The 19784-nt window shown below is 55.4% G+C and overlaps 1 protein-coding gene across 2 annotated transcripts; it reads left to right on the forward strand.

Moving 5' to 3' along the window:
• Positions 1-2527: 2527 nt before the first annotated feature.
• Positions 2528-18255, forward strand: TAF1C (TATA-box binding protein associated factor, RNA polymerase I subunit C). 2 transcript variants are annotated; one of them, XM_083465601.1, is made up of 14 exons: positions 2528-2604; positions 2882-2981; positions 3762-3874; positions 3976-4071; positions 4749-4819; positions 5650-5888; positions 6736-6864; positions 6963-7080; positions 8796-8867; positions 11693-11828; positions 12026-12154; positions 13517-13694; positions 14251-14388; positions 15975-18255. In XM_083465601.1, the coding sequence occupies exons 2-14, from the start codon at positions 2966-2968 to the stop codon at positions 17123-17125; spliced, it is 2586 nt and encodes an 861-aa protein (XP_083321727.1). In that variant the 5' UTR covers positions 2528-2604; positions 2882-2965; the 3' UTR covers positions 17126-18255. The 2 variants fall into 2 exon arrangements, with proteins under 2 accessions (XP_083321727.1, XP_083321728.1); XM_083465602.1 differs by lacking the exon at positions 8796-8867.
• Positions 18256-19784: the final 1529 nt, after the last annotated feature.

Genomic DNA, 19784 nt, shown 5'->3' on the forward strand with positions numbered 1-19784 from the left:
CTCACAGCCAGGCGCCACAAGGGGAAACCCTCAAGCTGCAACTCTCCCGTGGCTTCCAGAAACTGGGATTCAGAAGCAGCAACACCTCCAGCCGCAGAGCACAGCCATTGTGACTAGCAGCCTTCAATAGCCCTCCACTCCATCAGTTTCCCATTTCCAAGTAGGTGGCCAGCAGGGCCTCCTGTGGCTGGGAGTTCCACAGATTAATGATGTCCTGAGGACTTCCTTTGCACAATGAGGCTCCCACAGTAGCTGCCTCGCAGGAAGAATGGGCGGCTTTTTCTGAACCAGCTACCAGCTGGGGCTTCCGTGGCAGCCTTTGAGAGGGGTCAGCTGGCGGGGGGCTAGGGCAGGGCCCCAAAGAATGAGCCAGGGGGTGCCACCCTCCAGGCCAATGGGTGGGCCCGGTGCCTTTTTTTCTAGAAAAAAGCTGAAGTTGTTACAGGAAGGGCTTGTTCTGGCCCTGGCCCCAGCCTCCCCATTTGCCTTGCAGGGGACTGCACTCGCTGACCCTCGGGGTCCCTTCCCATTTTGAGATTCCTCAAAGTCGGATAGCTTCCCTCCTGCCAGTCCTTGTATTACCCGGGGCTCCTGCCCCACTGGCGTGGGTGACTTGGGCGCCTCCAGCGGCTGCTGCGCCCGCCCTGCCCCAACCCTTGTGAGCGCTGCCAGCGATGTGTCCAGGGCACACTCAGCCAGCAGCAGAACTGGCTGCATAGCAGGGGGAAAACATCACTCGCCACACTGCCCATTCTCACATTCCCCAAGGAGGAGTGGGACGTGTGCTCTGGCCAGTCCGGGGGGGGGGGGGGCGCAGTGGCCTGGTCCCAGCAAGGCTTTCCCCATGACACAGCTCCCCATGCGGCTGAGTGTCGGGGGGGGGGGGCTGCCAGTACTGTGCGCTGCAGAAAAAAAGCACTGGGTGGGCCTTTCCTCCACCTTTCTCACTAGCTGCTACGGATGCGGGTGGCGCTGTGGGTTAACCCACAGAGCCTAGGACTTGCCGATCAGAAGGTCAGCAGTTCAAATCCCCGCGATGGGGTGAGCTCCCGTTGCTCAGTCCCTGCTCCTGCCAACCTAGCAGTTTGAAAGCACGTCAAAGTACAAGTAGATAAATAGGTACCGCTCCGGCGGGAAGGTAAACGGCGTTTCCATGCGCTGCTCTGGTTCGCCAGAAGCGGCTTAGTCATGCTGGCCACATGACCCGGAAGCTGTACGCTGGCTCCCTCGGCCAGTAAAGCGAGAAGAGCGCCGCAACCCCAGAGTCGGCCGCGACTGGACCTAATGGTCACGGGGTCCCTTGACCTTTAGGAGCACAATGGCCAGAGAGTAGGATGGAGAGCTGAGCTGGAAGCAGGCGACCCAGAGACCTGCTTGCTCTGTGCTGGGTATCCAAAGCTGCGACTGTTTGGGGTTGATGCTGTGAGCCCCTCCAGCCTGCGCTCAGGTTGTAGAGCAGTGTAAATGAAACCGGATACCCTAAACAGCACAATGGCAGGACTCTTGAGGAAGAAGGATGGGAGGAGGGTGGCAGCAGAGGAAGGATGAGGCCCTGCCTGCTTAGCCTCTGCAGGGTGGAAAGCAGGCCCATTGCTGGGGGGGGGGTGAGGAAGGCCCCCGCCAGGCGAGGGAGGGTGGCAAAATCAGCTAAAAATATGTCTAAAAATAAAAATATTGGCTAGGAGGTGCAAGAGCACCCAACCATGGCTCTGATGGTGAGACCCCCTTGTGGATGGGCCCCTTTCTGGGCTGAAGGGCCAAACTCCTTGCCCCTTCCGCTTGTCATTTCTAAGCAGCCCAGGCCATCAGAGGAGACCCCCCCCCTTCGCTCCTGGCACATTGCTTGTGGCCAGAGATGTCTGGGCTGGACGCGAGAAGGGCAGAAATGAGCGCCTGGCTGTGTGCCCGCTGCCCCTTCCCCCTTCCTGGCAGGGCGCAGGGCGATGGCACGCCTTGGGCACAGGGCTGTTTCGGGTGGATCTTGCGGGAACTCAGTTCTGCCCCCTCCCTTGCCATTCCCAGAGACTGAGGCTGGTGTTCAGGGTGAGTTTCGGCGCCTCTTCTTCTTGAAAAAGAGCACTGGCCATTGCTGTGAAATGGACCCAGCAAAACATGGGGGTCAGCTGAGATTCCCCCGCCTGCATTTCCAGATTTGCTTGTCTCCCTCTCTAAGCAATCCTCGCGCAACTAAGGAACGGGTGGCGAATGGACGATATTTGCAACGCATCTACATGAAATATACAAAACGCCTCGCGCAGCAGCGAGGCGTTTCCCGGCGCCGCCCTCCGGCCGCTAGGGGGAGCCGGCGGCCCTCCCGCCCGGCCCCTCTGGGCGCCGCCTCCGTGGCCGCTCCTTCCGCCTGGCGCGCCACGTGGTCTGCGAGCGCCTCCGCCTCCTCCGCCTCCTCCTCCTCCTCCTCCGGCGCCGCGAGTTCGATCCCCGATGGCGGCGGCGGCGGCGTCCGCCTTCCCGCGCGCCCTCTTCCCGGGCTACTTCCAGGCGGGGCCGCCCAGCCGCCGGAGCAGCGCCTCCCGGGCCAGCCCGCTGGTGGCCGGCTGGGGCTGCTACGGGCAGGTGCTGCCCGACCCCGCGGCGCCCGGGCAGGTGAGGGGGAGGGGCCCATGACAGAGGGGGCGGGGCCGAGGAAAGGGGGCGGGGCCCAGGACAGGTGGGGAGGGGCTGAGTGAAGGGGAGGAGGGGCCGGGCGGGGGAGGAGCCCAGGACAGAGGGGGCGGGGCCGAGGACAGAGGGGGAGGGGCCAAGGACAGAGGGGAGGGGCCAAGGACAGAGGGGGAGGGGCGGGCGCCTTCCCTCTGGCTGCCGCCGGGGGGGGTAGTGGGGACCCCTCTCGCCGCCAACGCCCCCTCTCTTTGCCCCCCAGGACCCGCCCCGCTTCGTCCCCCGCCGCCTCCCGAAGGGCATCAGGGAGAGATGGACGCCCAGCGAAGCCGCCCCGCTGCCCCTGATGCTGCCCAATGCTGGTGAGCGCGCCCTCGAGCAGGAGAACCCGCGACCCCAGTGGGGCTGCTGCCAGGGGTGCCAACCTGAATCATATGAGGGGGGTGGGCAGGTGAATAGATCACATGACACGGTGCACGCACATCATTTGAATGGCAACGCCCATCATCTTGGGTGGGCATGTTTTCTTGGGGGTGGGCAAAACCCCCTGGCCCCTCGGAGTTGGCGCCAAGAGATGCCGCTGATCAAAATGTCAGAATAGCCCCATCTAGTCCAGCGTCCTGTTCGCACAGCGGGCAAATGCCCCAAAGAGCTGAGACAGACTGCCTCTGGGCCTGGAGGCTCCCAAAGAGCGTCAGAAGAGCCTGGCTGCTGGATCCGGCCACAGCGGCCGCCCTGTTCTGGGACCCTGTTCTCCCAGAGGCCAAGCTGATGCCCAGGGGAAACCAGGGGGCAGAACACAGGCACAACTCTCCCCTCCGGTGGGTTTCCAGCAACTTGTACTGGGAAGCTTTGCTGCCTCTGTGGCGGGAGAGCAGAGCCATTGGGGCCGCCAAGGGCCTCTCCTCCTCCTGGAATTGATCCAGTCCTCTTCTCAAGCCCTCCAGGTTGTGGTCATCTCTGCCTCCGGTGGGAGGGAGTTCCACAGTTTAGCCAGGCTCCTGTGAACCGGCCCTTTGCTTTCTGGGGTGTCAGGCGGAAGCCTCTGCCTGGAGACATTGGGGACCAAAGGCAGGGCGCCCAGCCTGTGCCCAAGAGGTGCCCGCTGTGCCGGTGGCAGACGGACTCTCCTTCTGTCCCAGGCTGCAGGGTGCCCCCCGTGACGCCCCAAGACATCCTTCTGCAGGGACTGATGCTGCGCTCCTCGGAAGCCACCAACTCTGGCGCTCAGGCTGCCCTGGGCTTCCCAGATCAGGTAGTCAAGAGGGGGCCACGGGGGGGGGGGGAGATGGAGGGCATCTGTGGGGGGTGAGACCCCGGGCAAAGGCCCAGCCTGTCTCCTCTCTGCTCCCACAGCTGGGCGCCTTCTTTGTGGACTATCCTGACGTGGCCTTTGGCACCATGGGGCAGCTCCTCCAGGACAACTTCCACCTGGGAGATGTGCCAGTCCAGGTGAGTGACCCTCCCTTGTCGCTGCCCAGAGAGTTGGGTCCTGCCCCTCTGGTGTGGGGCAGACCAAAGGGATGCTGGTGGAGGGAGGAGCCTCCTTCAGGCCGGGAGTTTGTTTGTTTGTTTCATTGATAGCCCACCTTTTAATACATGGTGATCCTCACGGAACTCTAGCCCAATGGTTGCCATTAATTGGATCTGAACTGATTTTAGAATGAATTGATTTTAGAATGCTGTATTATTTTACTGTTGTTAGCCGCTCTGAGCCCGGCTTCGGCTGGGGAGGGTGGGAAATAAATAAAATATTATTATTATTATTATTATTATTATGGATCTCCCCCTCCTCTTTTAATCTCCCCCTGGGCCAAGAGGCACTGACTGGCCTAAGGTAGCTTAGCTTCATGTCCAAATGGGGGGTCGAACCCTGGTCTCCCAGTCCAACACTAACCACTAGACTGCACTGCTGTCTTGACTTGAGGCATGCTTGGTTTCCCTGCTTTCTTCTGTTCCCTCCTGGCTGCCCCGTCTCTTCTCCTCCGTCAGGAGCAGCAGCAGCAAGTTCTGCTGTCCGTTCTCAAACTCTCCCCACAACCCTGCCAGGTAGGCTAGTCTGAAGGGGGGCGGGGGAGAGTGAGACTGGGGCTTCGCCTGACCCTCTTGGCTGCTTCCATCCCCTGCAGAGGAAAAAGCGGTGCAACGTCTGCCGAGTGAGCCACCTGCTGAAGCACATTGATGCCCCTGATGCCGTGAGGTGAGTGACTCGCCTTGGTCAGGGTGGGGGGAAAAGCGGGGGAGACGGGTCTTGGGGCTGGCGCTCTGGGGTAAACCACAGAGCCTAGGACTTGCTGATCAGAAGGTCGGTGGTTTGAATCCCTGCAACGGGGTGAGCTCCCATTGCTCAGTCCCTGCTTCTGCCAACCTAGCAGTTCAAAAGTACGTCAAAGTGCAAGTAGATAAATAGGTACCACTCCGGCGGGAAGGTAAACGGCGTTTCCGTGCGCTGCTCTGGTTCGCCAGAAGCGGCTCAGTCCTGCTGGCCACATGACCCGGAAGCTGTACGCCGGCTCCCTCGGCCAGTAAAGCGAGATGAGCGCCGCAACCCCAGAGTCGTCCGCGACTGGACCTAATGGTCAGGGGTCCCTTTACCTTTACCTTTTTAGATCAAGACCACCCCAGAAACATCATACATACATCACAGAAAAGGCGGTCTAAAACAGAAATTTGAATGTTGTTTTTCTCCTGTCCTTGTTTATCTCCTGTCTGGCAGGTTACTTGACTGGATTGCCTGGGGAGCCTGGCCAGTCTTTTGTAATCATAAATGCTTAGTTCCTGGGCCAGGTCACAGGCTCACGCCCTATTCGTATCTTAAATGTGCCCTTCAGACAGGATTTGTGAGGAAAGAGACAATGGGGAGGCTTTTCCATTTTCCTTGACCTTTCAGAGAAAACATTTGGTCAGTTTGGGAATCAAAAATGGTTCCAGGTCGGTCTTCCTGTGCTGATCTATGTACGTGCTTGGTTGGTACACGTATGAACATTGAACATATACCTAAGACCTCCAAATTCCTATCGCACCCCACAGCTGCAGCTTCTTTGGGGGCAAGAGCATCATGCGCCTGTGCCGCGACTGGCTCTTTGAGCTGCCCCTGGAGCTGATGGCCGACTGGCTGCACGAGGACCTGGCGGAGCAGTGGAGGCGCCTTTCCTTCGACGAGACCCCAACCGGGGGGGCCTTGGCCTGGCTGCCCAGAGAGGGCAGCGGGGGGCCGGCGTCCAGGGGCCGCCTGGTGTACCCCTCCGGGGAGGCCATGAACCAGCTCTGTATCCTTTCCCGGGGGCAAGAGGCGCTTGGGTGCAGCCAGCTGGCAAGGGAGAGCTCTGGGGCTCTGACCTTTCTAATAATAATAATAATAATAATAATAATAATAATAATAATAATAATAATTTATTTATACCCCTCCCTTCCCCGTTCAAAAACCGGGCTCAGGGCGGCTAACAACAAATTTAAAACAATTATAAGAGCAGCATAAAATACAGTATAAAGACATGAATAACAATAAAATTAAAAAATCAATTAGATAATCCCCAGGGCTAGCTGGCTGAATTGGTCCTACTTGGGCCAGCGAGGAGGCCAGGGGAGAATTAGCTGTGGGGTCTCAGAGCGGGTGATCTTCATAAAAGGGGAGTGGGGGGGAAGAGAAGGGAAATAAAAGATCAGGCTAAGTTCAAATTGAAAGCCAGGTGGAATAGCTCTGTCTTACAGGCCCGACGGAAGGAGGTTAAATCCTGCAGGGCCCTGGTCTCCTGGGACAGAGCATTCCACCAGATCGGAGCCATCACTGAGAAGGCCCTGGTGGAGGATAGTCTGACTTCCTTAGGGCCCGGGACCTCTAAACTAGGATTATTCATGGACCTTAAGGTCCTCTGCGGGGCAGACCAGGAGAGCCGGTCCCGTAGATACAAGGGCCCTAAGCCACAAAGGGCTTTAAAGGTCAAGACCAGCACCTTGAACCTGACCCTATGCTCTTCCATGAATCTTGCATGTGGTTTTCTGGGTGGTCTCTCTCTCCCCCTCCCCCCCGTCTGCCGTGTTCCTCCCCCTGCCAGACCTCTCCTTCCTCTCCCTCGAGACCCCCCCCCCGTACCCCTTCCTTAGCTCCTTCATCAGGCTTCCAAGACGTGGCTCTGAAGCCCACCGCCAGCGGCTCCCTGAGGCCTCGAACCTGTGGCCGCCCTGCCCAGTTTGAGCTCAATGGCCGGGTCCAGCAGGTGGCAGCTGCCCAGGTTGACGGCATTGGTGAGTGAGGCGTCCACCAGAAATTGCTGCCCTTTCTCCCCCAGTATTATTCCGAGGGTGCTAAGCCTGGTCTCTTTGCTCTGCACCCCCATGCGCAGACTTTGTTGGGGTGCGCTCAGATTACCACTGCGGCGCATGGAAGGTGAAGCCGGGAGGAGCCCCCTCCCTTCTCCAGGTGGTTGGCACAGAGACCCCCTGCTCCTCCATCGCAGTCAGGTAAGAGGGAAGCAACGGGGGGCTTGTCCCACCTTTTAATTTTTTAAAAAACCTGCCCTTGTGATGTGGAGGCAGATTCATGTTTGGGTTCAGGCTCCTCAACTCTCTGGCCCCTCTTGTTGCATTCCGAAGGCAAGGAAGGATTGGACCCTGATTAATAAAATACACACAAGGCTTGGCCAGCAAGGCTCTGGGAGGAAGTGCCAATAATAATCCGTCACACCCTGGCCCAGGCCCCTTTTATTAACAAAAGAACTTTTAGCACAGCGCTTGTAAGAACCAGTCAGATTTCCTCTGAGCATTTCAAAAACACATGGGACAAAGTCAGATCAGAGAAATCCTTGTAACTACAAAGAAACTATTTCCTACTTGAGCATGCATACATAGGTAAAGGTAAAGGGACCCCTGACCATTATGTTCAGTCGTGGCCAACTCTGGGGTTGCGGCGCTCATCTCGCTTTATTGGCGGAGGGAGCCGGTGTACAGCTTCCAGGTCATGTGGCCAGCATGACTAAGCCGCTTCTGGCGAACCAGAGCAGCGCACGGAAATGCCGTTTACCTTCCTGCCGGAGCGGTACCTATTTATCTACTTGCACTTTGACGTGCTTTCGAGCTGCTAGGCTGGCAGGAGCAGGGACTGAGCAACGGGAGCTCACCCCATCGCGGGGATTCGAACCACCGACCTTCCGATCGGCAAGTCCTAGGCTCTGTGGTTTAACCCACAGCGCCACCCCCGTCCCATGGATACATAGTTCAGAGTAAATAAAATAGGAATCAAGGAGGAATGGGTTTAGCAAACCCCGGAGGTCCTAAACAGCAGTAAACAGGAAAGGAAGGACAGGTAGTATTTGCCATCTCCTTGTGAACTCTCTTCCTGGCCCTTAAAATCTACCTAAAGATTAGCAAACTACATCAAAGCTACCTTCTATCTTTATGGCTCTGGATGCCTGGTGAAGCAACTGGTCAGAATGCTTATACGTGCCTGTGAGGCAGAGAAAATGAACAGTAGAGAAGATGGGCAGAGATGCAGAGGCTTGTGGGATTTAATCAGAAATTAGTGTCAATGAACCAAGCCCAGTCAAAGCAATGCTTTCATCGCTGACACAATGGCGTTCTCCATTTTTTATAATTCCTCTTAGCAATCCCACCTGACCCCCACACCTCTCATCAAGGGGGTCTCTTCAGCTTTCCCGGGGCCATGAGACTGTTCTGTCTGCCCCTCCCCAACCACCCCCCTGGCCCTCTCTGCATGCCCAGAACACTGGATTCATCACCCTTTTATCTAAACGAAGAAGCGCCATGCTGTGAAATTCATTATAAGATTGGAAAGAAAAGAGAGAAGTATTGCCAGCCCACAGAGAATCTCCTGGGGAGGGGCGTCTGGGTGCCACCACAGAGAAGGCCCTGCTGTGCTGCATCCCAGCCAATCCCCCCGGTGGCTCCAGAACCCCTTTTTATGTGTACTGCTAATGCTAATCATCTCTTAAATGTTCTTTATTGCTCGTGGTTAACTGATCTTAATTGATGCTTTTAATATTCCTTAGCAGTTTTATTGCAAGCAAGTCTAGTGGGATACACGGTAAATCTTGCTACTAAATCTTGCTACTTGAGAGGCTGCAGTGGGGCAGGCCTGGGGCTGGAGCTAAGTCTGGGGAGGGGGCCGGGGGTCTCTGCATCTCCTGCTTCGCATGATGCCTCTCCTGTCTCCCTTGCAGCCCCCACCTGCCTGGCGAGCTCTCCTTCTGCACCCACGGCGGAGCCCTCTATGCCTGGAATGTGGAGACAGGGTGAGCACTGGGGGAGGGGCTAATAAGGGCCCCCCTCGTCTTGTATGCAGATGAAGATGGGTGGGTGGGGGGAGAAGACATGCTTGGCCCTGTCTCTGGAGGGGAGGCGGGCAAAGGGAGGGTTCAAAAGCCCCTGAGGATTACATTTTGGAGTGAGGAAAGGAAAGGAAAGGGAATGAGAAGTTACTTTGGAAAAGCTTTCTTCCGATTTCTGCCCCCTTGAAACAGGCAAAACAGAGAATGCTGAAATTCCTTGGGTGACTTTCTCGCCCAATAAACAAAGGGCTGTTTTTTAAAAAATTGTGGAGTTGGAAGGGTCCCCAGGGGTCATCTAGTCCAACGACCCCCCCCCCCATGACGCAGGAATCTCAGCTAAAGAAGTCCTGGCAGCTGCCCTATTTGACCCCTGTTGAAAAACCTCCCGTGAAAGAGAGTCCAGTGTTGGAGTCGTCAGCGACTCAACCTTCGTATTTGGGGCTTCAGGTTTGAGTATTGTAAGAACCCGGCTATGTACTGAGATGCCCCGGGGGATGGAGTTGGGCACTTCTGATCTGCAGACTCAGGGGCATTCGAAAGGGAGACCTTCCCCCAAGTGCAACAGGGCGAGGTCTGTGCCGGCAGCCACCCCAGGCCCAGTCCCAGAAGCCAGCCCTTCTCCTGCCCCCTTCCTGGAAGATTCAGGATGGATAAAAGGAAGCTACCATATTTTTCACACTATAAGACGCACCTGACCATAAGATGCACCTAGTTTTTAGAGGGGGAATGCAAGAAAAAAAATATTCTTTAAAGGGAGCGCTGAGCAGAGCCTGCATCGGCTCTGGATCCATTCCAGTCCGGCTTCCGCGCTGGTCATGGGACCGAGACGGCTCTGGTCGCCCTAACAGATGATCTCCGTAGGCAGCTGGATCGAGGTGGGTCGGGGCTGCTGATTCTTCTAGACCTGTCAGCAGCCTTCGACATGGTCGATCACGAACTCCTGGACCACCGCCTTGCCGACGTGGGGATCCAGGGCACAGTCCTTCAATGGCTGCGCTCGTTTCTCTCTGGTCGGGGACAGAGGGTGGCGCTTGGGGGGGAACTGTCATCCCGTCACTCCTTGGTGTGTGGAGTGCCCCAGGGTGCGATACTCTCCCCGATGCTTTTTAACATCTTTATGCGCCCCCTCGGCCAGCTTGTCCGGAGTTTTGGGCTGGGCTGCCATCAGTATGCTGATGACACCCAACTCTATCTGTTGATGGATGGCCATCCTGACTCGGCCCCAGATACACTGACCAGATGCTTGGAAGCTGTGGCTGGATGGTTACGTGGGAGCCGGTTGAAGCTAAATCCTTCGAAGACAGAGGTCCTGTGGCTGGGACGGGATGATATGGGATTGAGGGGGCAACTCCCATCTCTTACGGGGGTGCAATTAGTGCCAGCACCGTCCGTTAAGAGTTTGGGTGTAATCTTCGATACCTCCCTCTCTATGGAGTCGCAGATTACAGCTATAACAAAGGCGGCATTTTTTCATCTCCGCCAAGCTAAGCAGTTGGCCCCTTATCTCTCTCGCCCTGACCTAGCCACTGTGATCCATGCGACGGTCACCTCCAGACTGGATTATTGTAACTCGCTCTACGTGGGGCTGCCCTTGAGACTGACCCAGAAACTCCAGCGGGTGCAGAATGACGCAGCGAGACTCCTTATGGGGTCCTCGCTGCGAGATCACATTCACCCGGTGCTATACCAGCTGCACTGGCTCCCGGTGGAGTACAGGATCAGGTTTAAGGTGCTGGTTTTAACCTTCAAAGCCCTTTACGGCCTAGGACCCTCGTATCTACGGGACCGCCTCTCCTGGTATGCCCCACAGAGGAACTTACGGTCTTCAAATAAAAACATGTTGAAGGTCCCAGGCCTCAGAGAGGTTAGGCTGGCCTCAACTAGAGCCAGGGCTTTTTCGGCTGCGGCTCCAACCTGGTGGAACGCTCTGTCACAAGAGACCAGGGCCCTGCGGGACTTGACATCTTTCCGCAGGGCCTGCAAGACAGAGCTGTTCCACCAGGCCTTTGGTCAGGGCGCAGCCTGACTCCCTCCTTTGGCAATCTTTACAATACTTTAGTTTATGGTTGCCATCAATTTTGATTTTAATTAATTCTTTGATGTTTTTATAATGTTGCACTATTTTAGTGTTGTTAGCCGCCCTGAGCCCAGCTTCGCCTGGGGAGGGCGGGATATAAATAAAATTTATTATTATTATTATTATTATTATGTATGCATCCCGGAGCGTGTGTGCGGCGCTCGCTTTTAAGAGCCACGGCGCTTGCAGGCTTCTCCCCAAGGAGCCCGTCACTGACAGGCTGCCCTTCTTCCTCCTCGGGGAAAAGCCCCCAAGAGTCGCACACATGCTCTGCGCTGCTCTTTAAAGGGAGCACGGCTCTTGGGGGCTTTTTGGGGCGTGGGGGAAGGGACTGAGGGGCTAAGCCAGAAGCTAGAACAGTAAGAGGGAGCGCTTTCCCCTTACTTTTTAGAAGGGAAAAAGTATGTCTTATAGAGCGAAAAATACGGTATTCATGCAGCACATCGTTAGACTGTGGAACTCTCTGCCACAGGAGGCAGAGATGGCCACCAACCGGGATGGCTTTAAAAGAGGATCCTGCTGGTGGGTTTCTCACAAACATCTTGTTGGCCCCTGTGAGAACGGGATGCTGGACTGGCCGGATCCAGCAGGCTCTGAATATCCCCCAGAGCTGTGTTGGACTGGCACCCTGAGGCTGACATGGAGTGCAGGTGAGCCAGACTAGAAGAGCTGTGCCAAGCGCCAGTCCGCCATGCCCTCTCCTTCTTGCCAGGCTCCAGCGGCTGCACCAGGACAGCGAGACCCTCTTCTTCCGGGACCCTTCCCCTTGGCGATGGAGCGAGTTTACTGCCCACCCGCGGGTGCTCAGCTTTGCCGACCGCACCGGCCTGGTGGGGATTGACCAGAGGGTGAGACTCTGGGATGGGGAGGTGGGCCGGGGGGGGCGGGGAGAGGAGATGCTGCAAGGGGGCTCCGCACTTCCTGCTGCTGCCCCACCCAAGGCGGGTTTGGGGGACAAGCGGAGTCGGGCGGGGGAAGTCCCCAGGGGTGGTGCCAGGGGACCCTGCTCTCCGGGGCTCAGGCTGCTCCTCTCGGTTGCCCCCAGGTGTCCTCTCAACATCGTGTGGAGCTCTTCAAGGTGGGGGGTGAGGCCGACTGCCAGCGGGGGGAGCGCGTGGTCCTCTCCAAGTACCTGGGCCAGGCTGAGCCCTACCAGCACCTCGTTGCCACGCAGGTGAGTGCCAGGGCTTTCCAGAGACGGGCACAGGGGTCCTCTTGAGACTTCCCAAGCTGGGGGGGGGGGGGCATGTTCATGAACTTGTGTGGAAATCATGCCTGAGGTGGAAATCATGGGGGCAACCAGGGTGGATTCGATTTAAATCTAATCAATTTAAATCACATTTTAAATCACTAGTCAGTATGATTTGGTTTAAATCACTAGTTGGTAAGACTTGATTTCAATCATTTTTTTACTGAAAGACTCCTTGCTGGTAATATTTACAACCAGAAGAAGGTTTCATTTTTGGAATAATAAAATTTCAGAGTAGTTTTTACAGTTATATCAAAAATTACTGATTTGGTTGTACTATTAGAAATACATAGACCGTTAATTATGAAATTATTGTGAGGATTAATAAGTTAACTGTTTATATTTGGACAAGTTTTCTGCTGTACATTATTGGAAGGAGAAAACTAACAACAACAACAAAAACTTATTATTTATACCCCGCCCATCTGGCTGGGTTTCCCCAGCCACTCTGGGCAGCTTCCAACCAAATATTAAAATACAGTAATGCATCAAACATTAAAAGCTTCCCTAAACAGGGCTGCCTTCAGATGTCTTCTAAAAGTCTGGTAGTTGTTTTTCTCTTTGACATCTGGTGGGAGGACGTTCCACAGGGTGGGCGCCACCACCGAGAAGGCCCTCTGCCTGGATCCCTGTAACTTGGCTTCTCGCAGTGAGGGAACCCCCAGAAGACCCCCGGAAGTGGACCTCAGTGTCCGGGCAGAACAATGGGGGTGGAGATGCTCCTTCAGGTACACTGGGCCTTTGAGGCCGTTTAGGGCTTTAAAGGTCAGCACCAACACTTTGAATTGTGCTCGGAAACGTACTGGGAGCCAGTGTAGGTCTTTCAAGTCCGGTGTTTTGTGGTTTCGGTGGCCACCCCCAGTCACTAGTCTAGCTGCCGCATTCTGGATTAATTGCAGTTTCTGGGTCACCTTCAAAGGTAGCCCCACATAGAGCACATTGCAGTAGTCCAAGCGGGAGATAACTAGAGCATGCACTACTCTGGCGAGACAATCCGTGGGCAGGGAGGGTCTCATCCTGCGTACCAGATGGAGCTGGGAGACGGCTGCCCTGGACACAGAACTGACCTGCACCTCCATGGACAGCTGTGAGTCCAGAATGACCTGGTCGTTCAGAGGCACAGTTACCCCGTTCAGGACCAGGGAGTCCTCCACACCCGCCCATCCCCTGTCCCCCAAAAACAGGACTTCTGTCTTGTCAGGATTCAGCCTCAAACCCTTGGCGTCCCTCCCTGCTCTCCAGTTTGAGGAGTCTCTGTGCTGTGAGTGTTGCTCTCTCCTTCCGCAGTTCTCGGTCTACGTGCTGGACGAACGCTTCCCCCTGGTGCCCGCCCTCAGCTGGGAGCACATGATGCAGCGGCCGCCCATCTACGGCCTCCTCAGCCCGGCCATCGCTCCGCAGCGCAGCCACAAGCTCCTCCTGGGCTCCCACCACGACCAAGAACTCTTGCTGCTGCAGTACACAGGTAGGGGGGGCGAGGCAGGGACTGGGGGGGGCAGGGAGTGGACCAGAGTGCCCCCCATTGGCATATGCACTTACTGGGGTCTGAGCAGGTGGTGGCTGACCAGAGACCTTGGGGTTTTGGCGGCAAGCACAACAGAGATGCCCCAAAGCCTCTCCTGCCAGGAAGTGGGATGTTGAAAGAAGCAGAAGGACGCTGATGGCTTTAAAAGAGGAGGAGACAAAATTTGGGGGGGGGAGGCGGTTACTGGCCAGGGTGTCCTGGCGATGCTCCTATGGCCAGCGATGCTTCTAGATCCCAGTTGATCCAGCGGCCAGGCCGTTATGCTCTTACGCCCCCAAGCATGACTCCACGCAGCACCGAAACTATAGAGCCCCCTCTGGCAAGGTCTGCTGGTGCCCCCCAACTCCAGTGATGCAGGATTGGGTGCCCCCCCCTTTGGCCTGATCTTGCTGCTCCAGAGCTTTTCTGGTGGGGTGAATCCTTGGGGGTCGCGAGGGGCCGGCTGCGCTGGGAGAGGCGGTTGTGGGCTGGGGGACTGACCCACCTCTTTCCGCAGGCGGCGCCGACACCCCTTGCCAGCTCTGGGGCCCCCCACGGAAGGTCCCTTCCATCCTCGAGAGCCTGCCCCACTTCCCTGTGCAAGTGCCCATCCAGCAGGAGGCTCTGCGCCAGCGTCTCGCCCTGCCCACTGCAGGTACGGGGGGGGGGGTCTTGAGCCAGATCTGGGAGCAGCTTAGACACCCCCCCCCAAGTGGTGAGCAGGGGCAGGTGTGCAGACCAGTCCCTTCAAAATCCGACCCAAAGGAGCGGACTTCATTGATCCATCAGAAAGCGGGGGGGGGGGGGCAGGGACAAGGAGGGGAGCATGTCCAGGAAAATGGTGGGAGGTCTTGCTGAAGAGAGAATGTGGAAGAACAAGCCTTGCTTGAAGCAGAAGCAGCATGGCTTTTGCAAGGGGAAATCCTGTCCCATTAGCCAACGAGAATTCTTTTCAGAGCGTCCACAAGCAAGAAGAGAGAGGTGGCCCCACCAGGGTCAAAAGCTTTCAGGGCTTAGGGCAACTGAAAACCACTGCACAGCTCAGGGAATTACTTTTAATTAGCAATCTACCATTCGGCTTTGAAATGTCGGACTAGGGTAATTTAGCTCTCGAAATGTAGGAGAACTTTTTTTTTTTTTTTGCTTTTCCATTTCCCCTCATTTAAACCTACTTTTGACATCCACTTTATAAATTGCTCATCCGAGCATTGACTTCCCTCTCTCCCGCTTCATGGTTTCTCAATTTACATCTTTACATCCTAGCATTTATTATTTTTCCCATTCACCTTATTCCTTCTGTTCTCTGATTTTAAGTACAGTGGTACCTCAGGTTAAGGACTTAATTCGTTCCAGAGGTCCGTTCTTAACCTGAAACTGTTCTTAACCTGAAGCACCACTTTAGCTAATGGAGCCTCCTGCTGCCGCCGGAGCATGATTTCTGTTCTCATCCTGAAGCAAAGTTCTTAACCTGAAGCACTAGTTCTGGGTTAGCGGAGTCTGTAACCTGAAGTGTATGTAACCCGAGGTACCACTGTAATAGTAAAAGGGTATATATCATGAACATTACAAGTCATTTTATAAGCCTACTAGTGTTGTTAATTGTTGACAATGTTCTTTCAAATATAATATAAATTTACTTGTGTCTCTTTGGAAAGCTTGAGCCTGTTGGACTAGATGACCCTCGGGGGGCCCTTCCAAGTCTTAAGATGCTGTGATTCTACGAGTCGTGTGGACAGATGTATTTATCTGTGCTTTTGTGTAGGAAGATGCTCCGCAGGCCAGACCTGACCCCTTGTACTTTATTGCTTTATTACGGTCATAGACCAGCATAAGCAAAACATCTAAATAAATAGCATAACAGTAGGAATCTAAGCAAATAATTATGAAATAAATGGGAGCAAGAACCAAACGTAGATTTAAACATATACGTGGAATACTTAATTAAGCACAGATAATGGGTGAGTAAAAATTTATAAGAAAAATTAAAAGATCAGTTAACACAGCTGTATGGGGTGGGCTTCAGAAGTGCGGATCCAACAATATGGGCCTTCAGTTTAGGACTGAATTGTAGCACAGACCATTCTTTGTCAGATATCTATCACGGCAGCACAAAATCAGGCGACTGAATATGTGACTTCTGGGCGCTCCTGACCTCTTGAAATGAGGGGCCGGACTCTCTGGCCGCGCCCTCTTTCCTCTGCCCAGTGCGGCCCTCCACTGACGGTTCTCTTCCACCCCCAGGCATCGCAGCCGCCCTGGGTCAGCAGAGCCAGAGTCAGACCCTGCTGGTCTTCCAGCTCTCCGAGGCCGGCGATCTCTTCTACCAGCCCTTGCTCCACCAGGAGGAGGACGAGGAGGAAGAAGGAGACTGCGAGGGGCCACAGCCGGCCCCTGAAGCCCCGCAGGAGGTGGAAGAGGAGGGTGCCCACCAAGGCCCTGACGAAGCAGCCAGATCCTGCGAAGACTCCCCTCCAGTGCCTGCCGCTCCTGCAGCACCCCTCGCCCCCCCTGTGGCCACCCTCTGCCCTTACCAGCGCTGGATCAGGGCCTTCCGGAAGGCCTGGAAGCGTCTCCCCGAGGCAGCCCAGGGCCGGGCGCGGCTGCCGGCCGTCCTCAGCCAGAGCCGCCTCTTTGCTCGCCGGGAGCTGCGGGAGCCGGCCGGGGATCAGGCCCCCTCCTACGGGGAGGCCCGGCAGCGCCTGCACCAGGCCATGCAGGAGAAGCGGGCCGTGTGCCCCCAGGAGCCGGCTGGCAGGGCCGCCTCGCCCCCGGGGCTGGAGCAGGAGGGCCCTCCGGGGGAGCTGGGGCAGCGCCTGGCAGCCTCCTGGGCGGGCGGCTGGGCCGACTGGTGGCAGGAGAAGTTGGGCGCCACCAAGGCGCAGAAGCAGCGGGCGCTGAGGGAGCAGCGGCGGAGGCGCAAGAGGGCAAGGGGAACCCCCAGCCTCTCAGGGAGCTTCACCTCCACCACCAGCTACCAGTCGGACGCCAGCGACTCCTCCTGGTGGGCAGCCAGCAGCCAGACCCCCAGCGAGGCCCCCACCGACTCAGAAAGCCTCTACTCTCTGGCCTCTGCCACCATGAAAGCCCCCTGCCTGGCACCCGAGCCTCGCATCTCCGTTCCCTGCTCCCCGACTGCTTCCCAGGGCCCCCGTGACGCTTCCCAGGGCTCCCCCTCATCCTCGCAGCTGCTCTCGTCCCAGACTCTCTCCACCCGCGGGATCCCCAAGGAGCGCCGCCAGACCCTCCGCAACTACCTGGCCATCTTTGACGAGCCTGACGAGCCCCCGGCCGAGCTGCCAGCCAGCCAGGCCTCCAGCCGCGGGAGCCAGCGCCCCCTCCCCTCCTCCCAGGGCTCCCAGGGGCCCCGCAAGAGACCCCGCATGGGCTTCTGAGCCCCTCTCCTCCCCGTCAATGGAATAAAGCTGACTTTCTGCCCAGCTGGGCCTCGTGGCTGTCGGACTTGCGCCACGACCGAGCTCCTCCTCCTCCGGTCGAGTCCTTCGGAATCTCCTCCGACGATGATTAACGACCTGAGCCTTTGATGAGGCCCCAAGCACGTCCCCCCATTAGGCAGAGTATCCAGCACGCAGGGAAGGAGCCGAGACAATATGAGCTACATTGCAACGAGATTTATTCCCAACTATGCAGACAGAAAAGAAATATACATGCTCTCTCTGTGAATGCAGAGAACCAACTGAACAGCAAAGGAACAGGAAACAGTAACATCACATCCGCCTCAGCCTGGAATCCCTGGAATGCAAAACAGAGTCTTGTCACTCCAGGCAACTGCACAGTGGCAACACACAGACACCTAACAGTGGCTTCTCGCCTCCTCCTCATGGGGGTCTCATCCTGGGGTGGGGTGGGGCCTTCCGCCACACACACAGCAGGGTCCTCCTGTCTCCCCACCCCAGTGGGCTGGGCCCACAGCCTGCCTCCTCTGCCTTTCCTTTTTTATATACCATATATACTCGAATATAAGCCGACCCACATATAAGCCGAGGCACCTAATTTTACCACAAAAAACTGGGAAAACTTACTGACTCGAGTATAAGCCGGTTCACCACACCAGAGACTGGTGGCGGCAGCGGCGGAGGAAGAAGCAGCCCAAAAGGACCCTCACTTGAGCTGAAATAGTCGGCTTATACTCAAGTATATACGGTATATAATATTTTATTCTTTCCATTTTATAATATGTAAATATATCCTTATTTTTCACATTATTTTTTGCTCCTATGAGCTGGTCGACTCCCCTCCCCCCTCGTGGTTACGGCTTAATTCAGGCTTCCTCAACCTCAGCCCTCCAGATGTTTTTGGCCTACAACTCCCATGATCCCTCGCTAGCAGGACCAGTGGTCAGGGATGGTGGGAACTGTAGTCTCAGAGCATCTGGAGGGCCGAGGTTGAAGAAGCCTGGCTTAATTCTTCACTGTATCATCGCATTTGTACCTCTTCCTGTTTACATTTCATCCATTTCGATTATCACGTTTTCAAATAAATATAAAAAGGTATGAATCACCAACATTGCAAGTCTTCATAAGTCAGTCCTGCTGGTGGTGTTAATTCTTTGCAACTGCCTTTTTGGAAAGCCTGATCACGGCTGGTTTCGGATTTTGCCAGTCAGCTTCGCCAGTTCTGCACATTCCATCATCTTCGTCTGCCCCTCTTCTTTCGTTGGCAATTTCTGTGGCTTCCATTTTTGGGCCAACAAAGTCCTTGCTGCCCTAGTTGCATACAATTGATTTTATAATGAAATGATTTTAGAATGTTGTATTATTTTACTGTTGTTAGGCGCTCAGAGCCCGGCTTTGGCTGGGGAGGGCGAGATATAAATAAAATTTTATTATTATTTATTATTATTATAAATAATTCCTCTGCCCTTTCCAGCCTTTCCTCTGGGGGGTTGGACTAGATGACCCTCAGGGTCCCTTCCAACCGTACAGCTCTCGGCTTCCATGGGCTGCTGCCTCCACCTGGCTCTGCCCCCTAAAAAAAGCCTTTCATTTATGGGGCCCGGGGGGGGGGGCTGGTCCATTTAGGGAGCCCCAGAGTGCTGTGAAGGGATGCAGGATTGACATACATTTCAAAGTGGGAGACAGTCTGGTCTTTCCAGGGTTAGGGGGTTTTGGGGGGCGGTTTCCACCTTCATTTCCTCCCCACCAACCTCCCCCTCCCCGTGGCTTGGGCTGTGTAGTGATGGCACATAAGGAGAGCTGCCGGATCAGGCCCAAGGGGACCCTCCTTCCCAGTGTCCCTAATCTGCAGATAGACTGCTTCTGGAGCTGGAGGTTCCTTATGAAGAGCCTGCTTGCCGGATCAGGACCAGGCCAGGGGGGTGGGCAATAAGTCCAGCCCCCTCTTCTCGCTCCGGCCAGCCAGTTGCCCCAAGGCGGGAGCCCTGCAAGGAGGATCCGAGCCCAGGAACAACCCTCTCCCCTCCTGAGGTTTCCAGCAACTGGAATTCGCAAGCATCTCTGCCTCTGACAGAAACGGGAAGTTTTCAGTGTTCGATATTTTATTGCTTTATTATTATTATTATTATTAATAATAATAATCTGTTGGGAGCCTCCCAGAGTGGAAACCCTGCCAGATGGGTTGGGTATTGACGCGCAGCGTAAGTGAATAATGCAGAGTTTGAAAGAATAAGAGCTTTGCTGAGTTAAAATAAACTTCTTCATAAACAACATGGTTCCAAACAGTTTGACTGAGATTACTTACGGCTCACAACTGAAGCAGATGGACTCTGAAATCTTACAGAGAACACAGAGAGAAAATGGCTGCTAAGTATAAATAAATTATTATTATTATTATTATTATTATTATTATTATTATTATTATCTGACACAGTAGAGCTGCAGTGGCTGGTAGCCCTCGAGAGCCCTCTCCTCCACGAACCTCACCAGTCCTCTCTTAAAGCCATCCAGGGCCCTCTCTGCCTCTGGGGCCTGATTGACGTATAAGCTAAACAAACTCTAGCTTAGAGCCCCACTCTTTTGGGGGCCCCAAAAAAAATTAAAGGGGAAAAAAACCTGGATGTACATTTCCAAAATA

The sequence above is a fragment of the Podarcis liolepis genome (genome assembly GCF_965112155.1).
Source record: "Podarcis liolepis genome assembly, chromosome: 11".
Lineage (NCBI taxonomy): Eukaryota > Metazoa > Chordata > Lepidosauria > Squamata > Lacertidae > Podarcis > Podarcis liolepis.

What these genes read in the sequence shown, in the direction of transcription:
- TAF1C (XM_083465601.1), top strand. An exon ending in AGCACCTCGTTGCCACGCAG is followed by an intron (nt 12,155 to 13,516) that starts GTGAGTGCCAGG and finishes CTCCTTCCGCAG; the next exon opens with TTCTCGGTCTACGTGCTGGA. An exon ending in TCTCGCCCTGCCCACTGCAG is followed by an intron (nt 14,389 to 15,974) that starts GTACGGGGGGGG and finishes TTCCACCCCCAG; the next exon opens with GCATCGCAGCCGCCCTGGGT.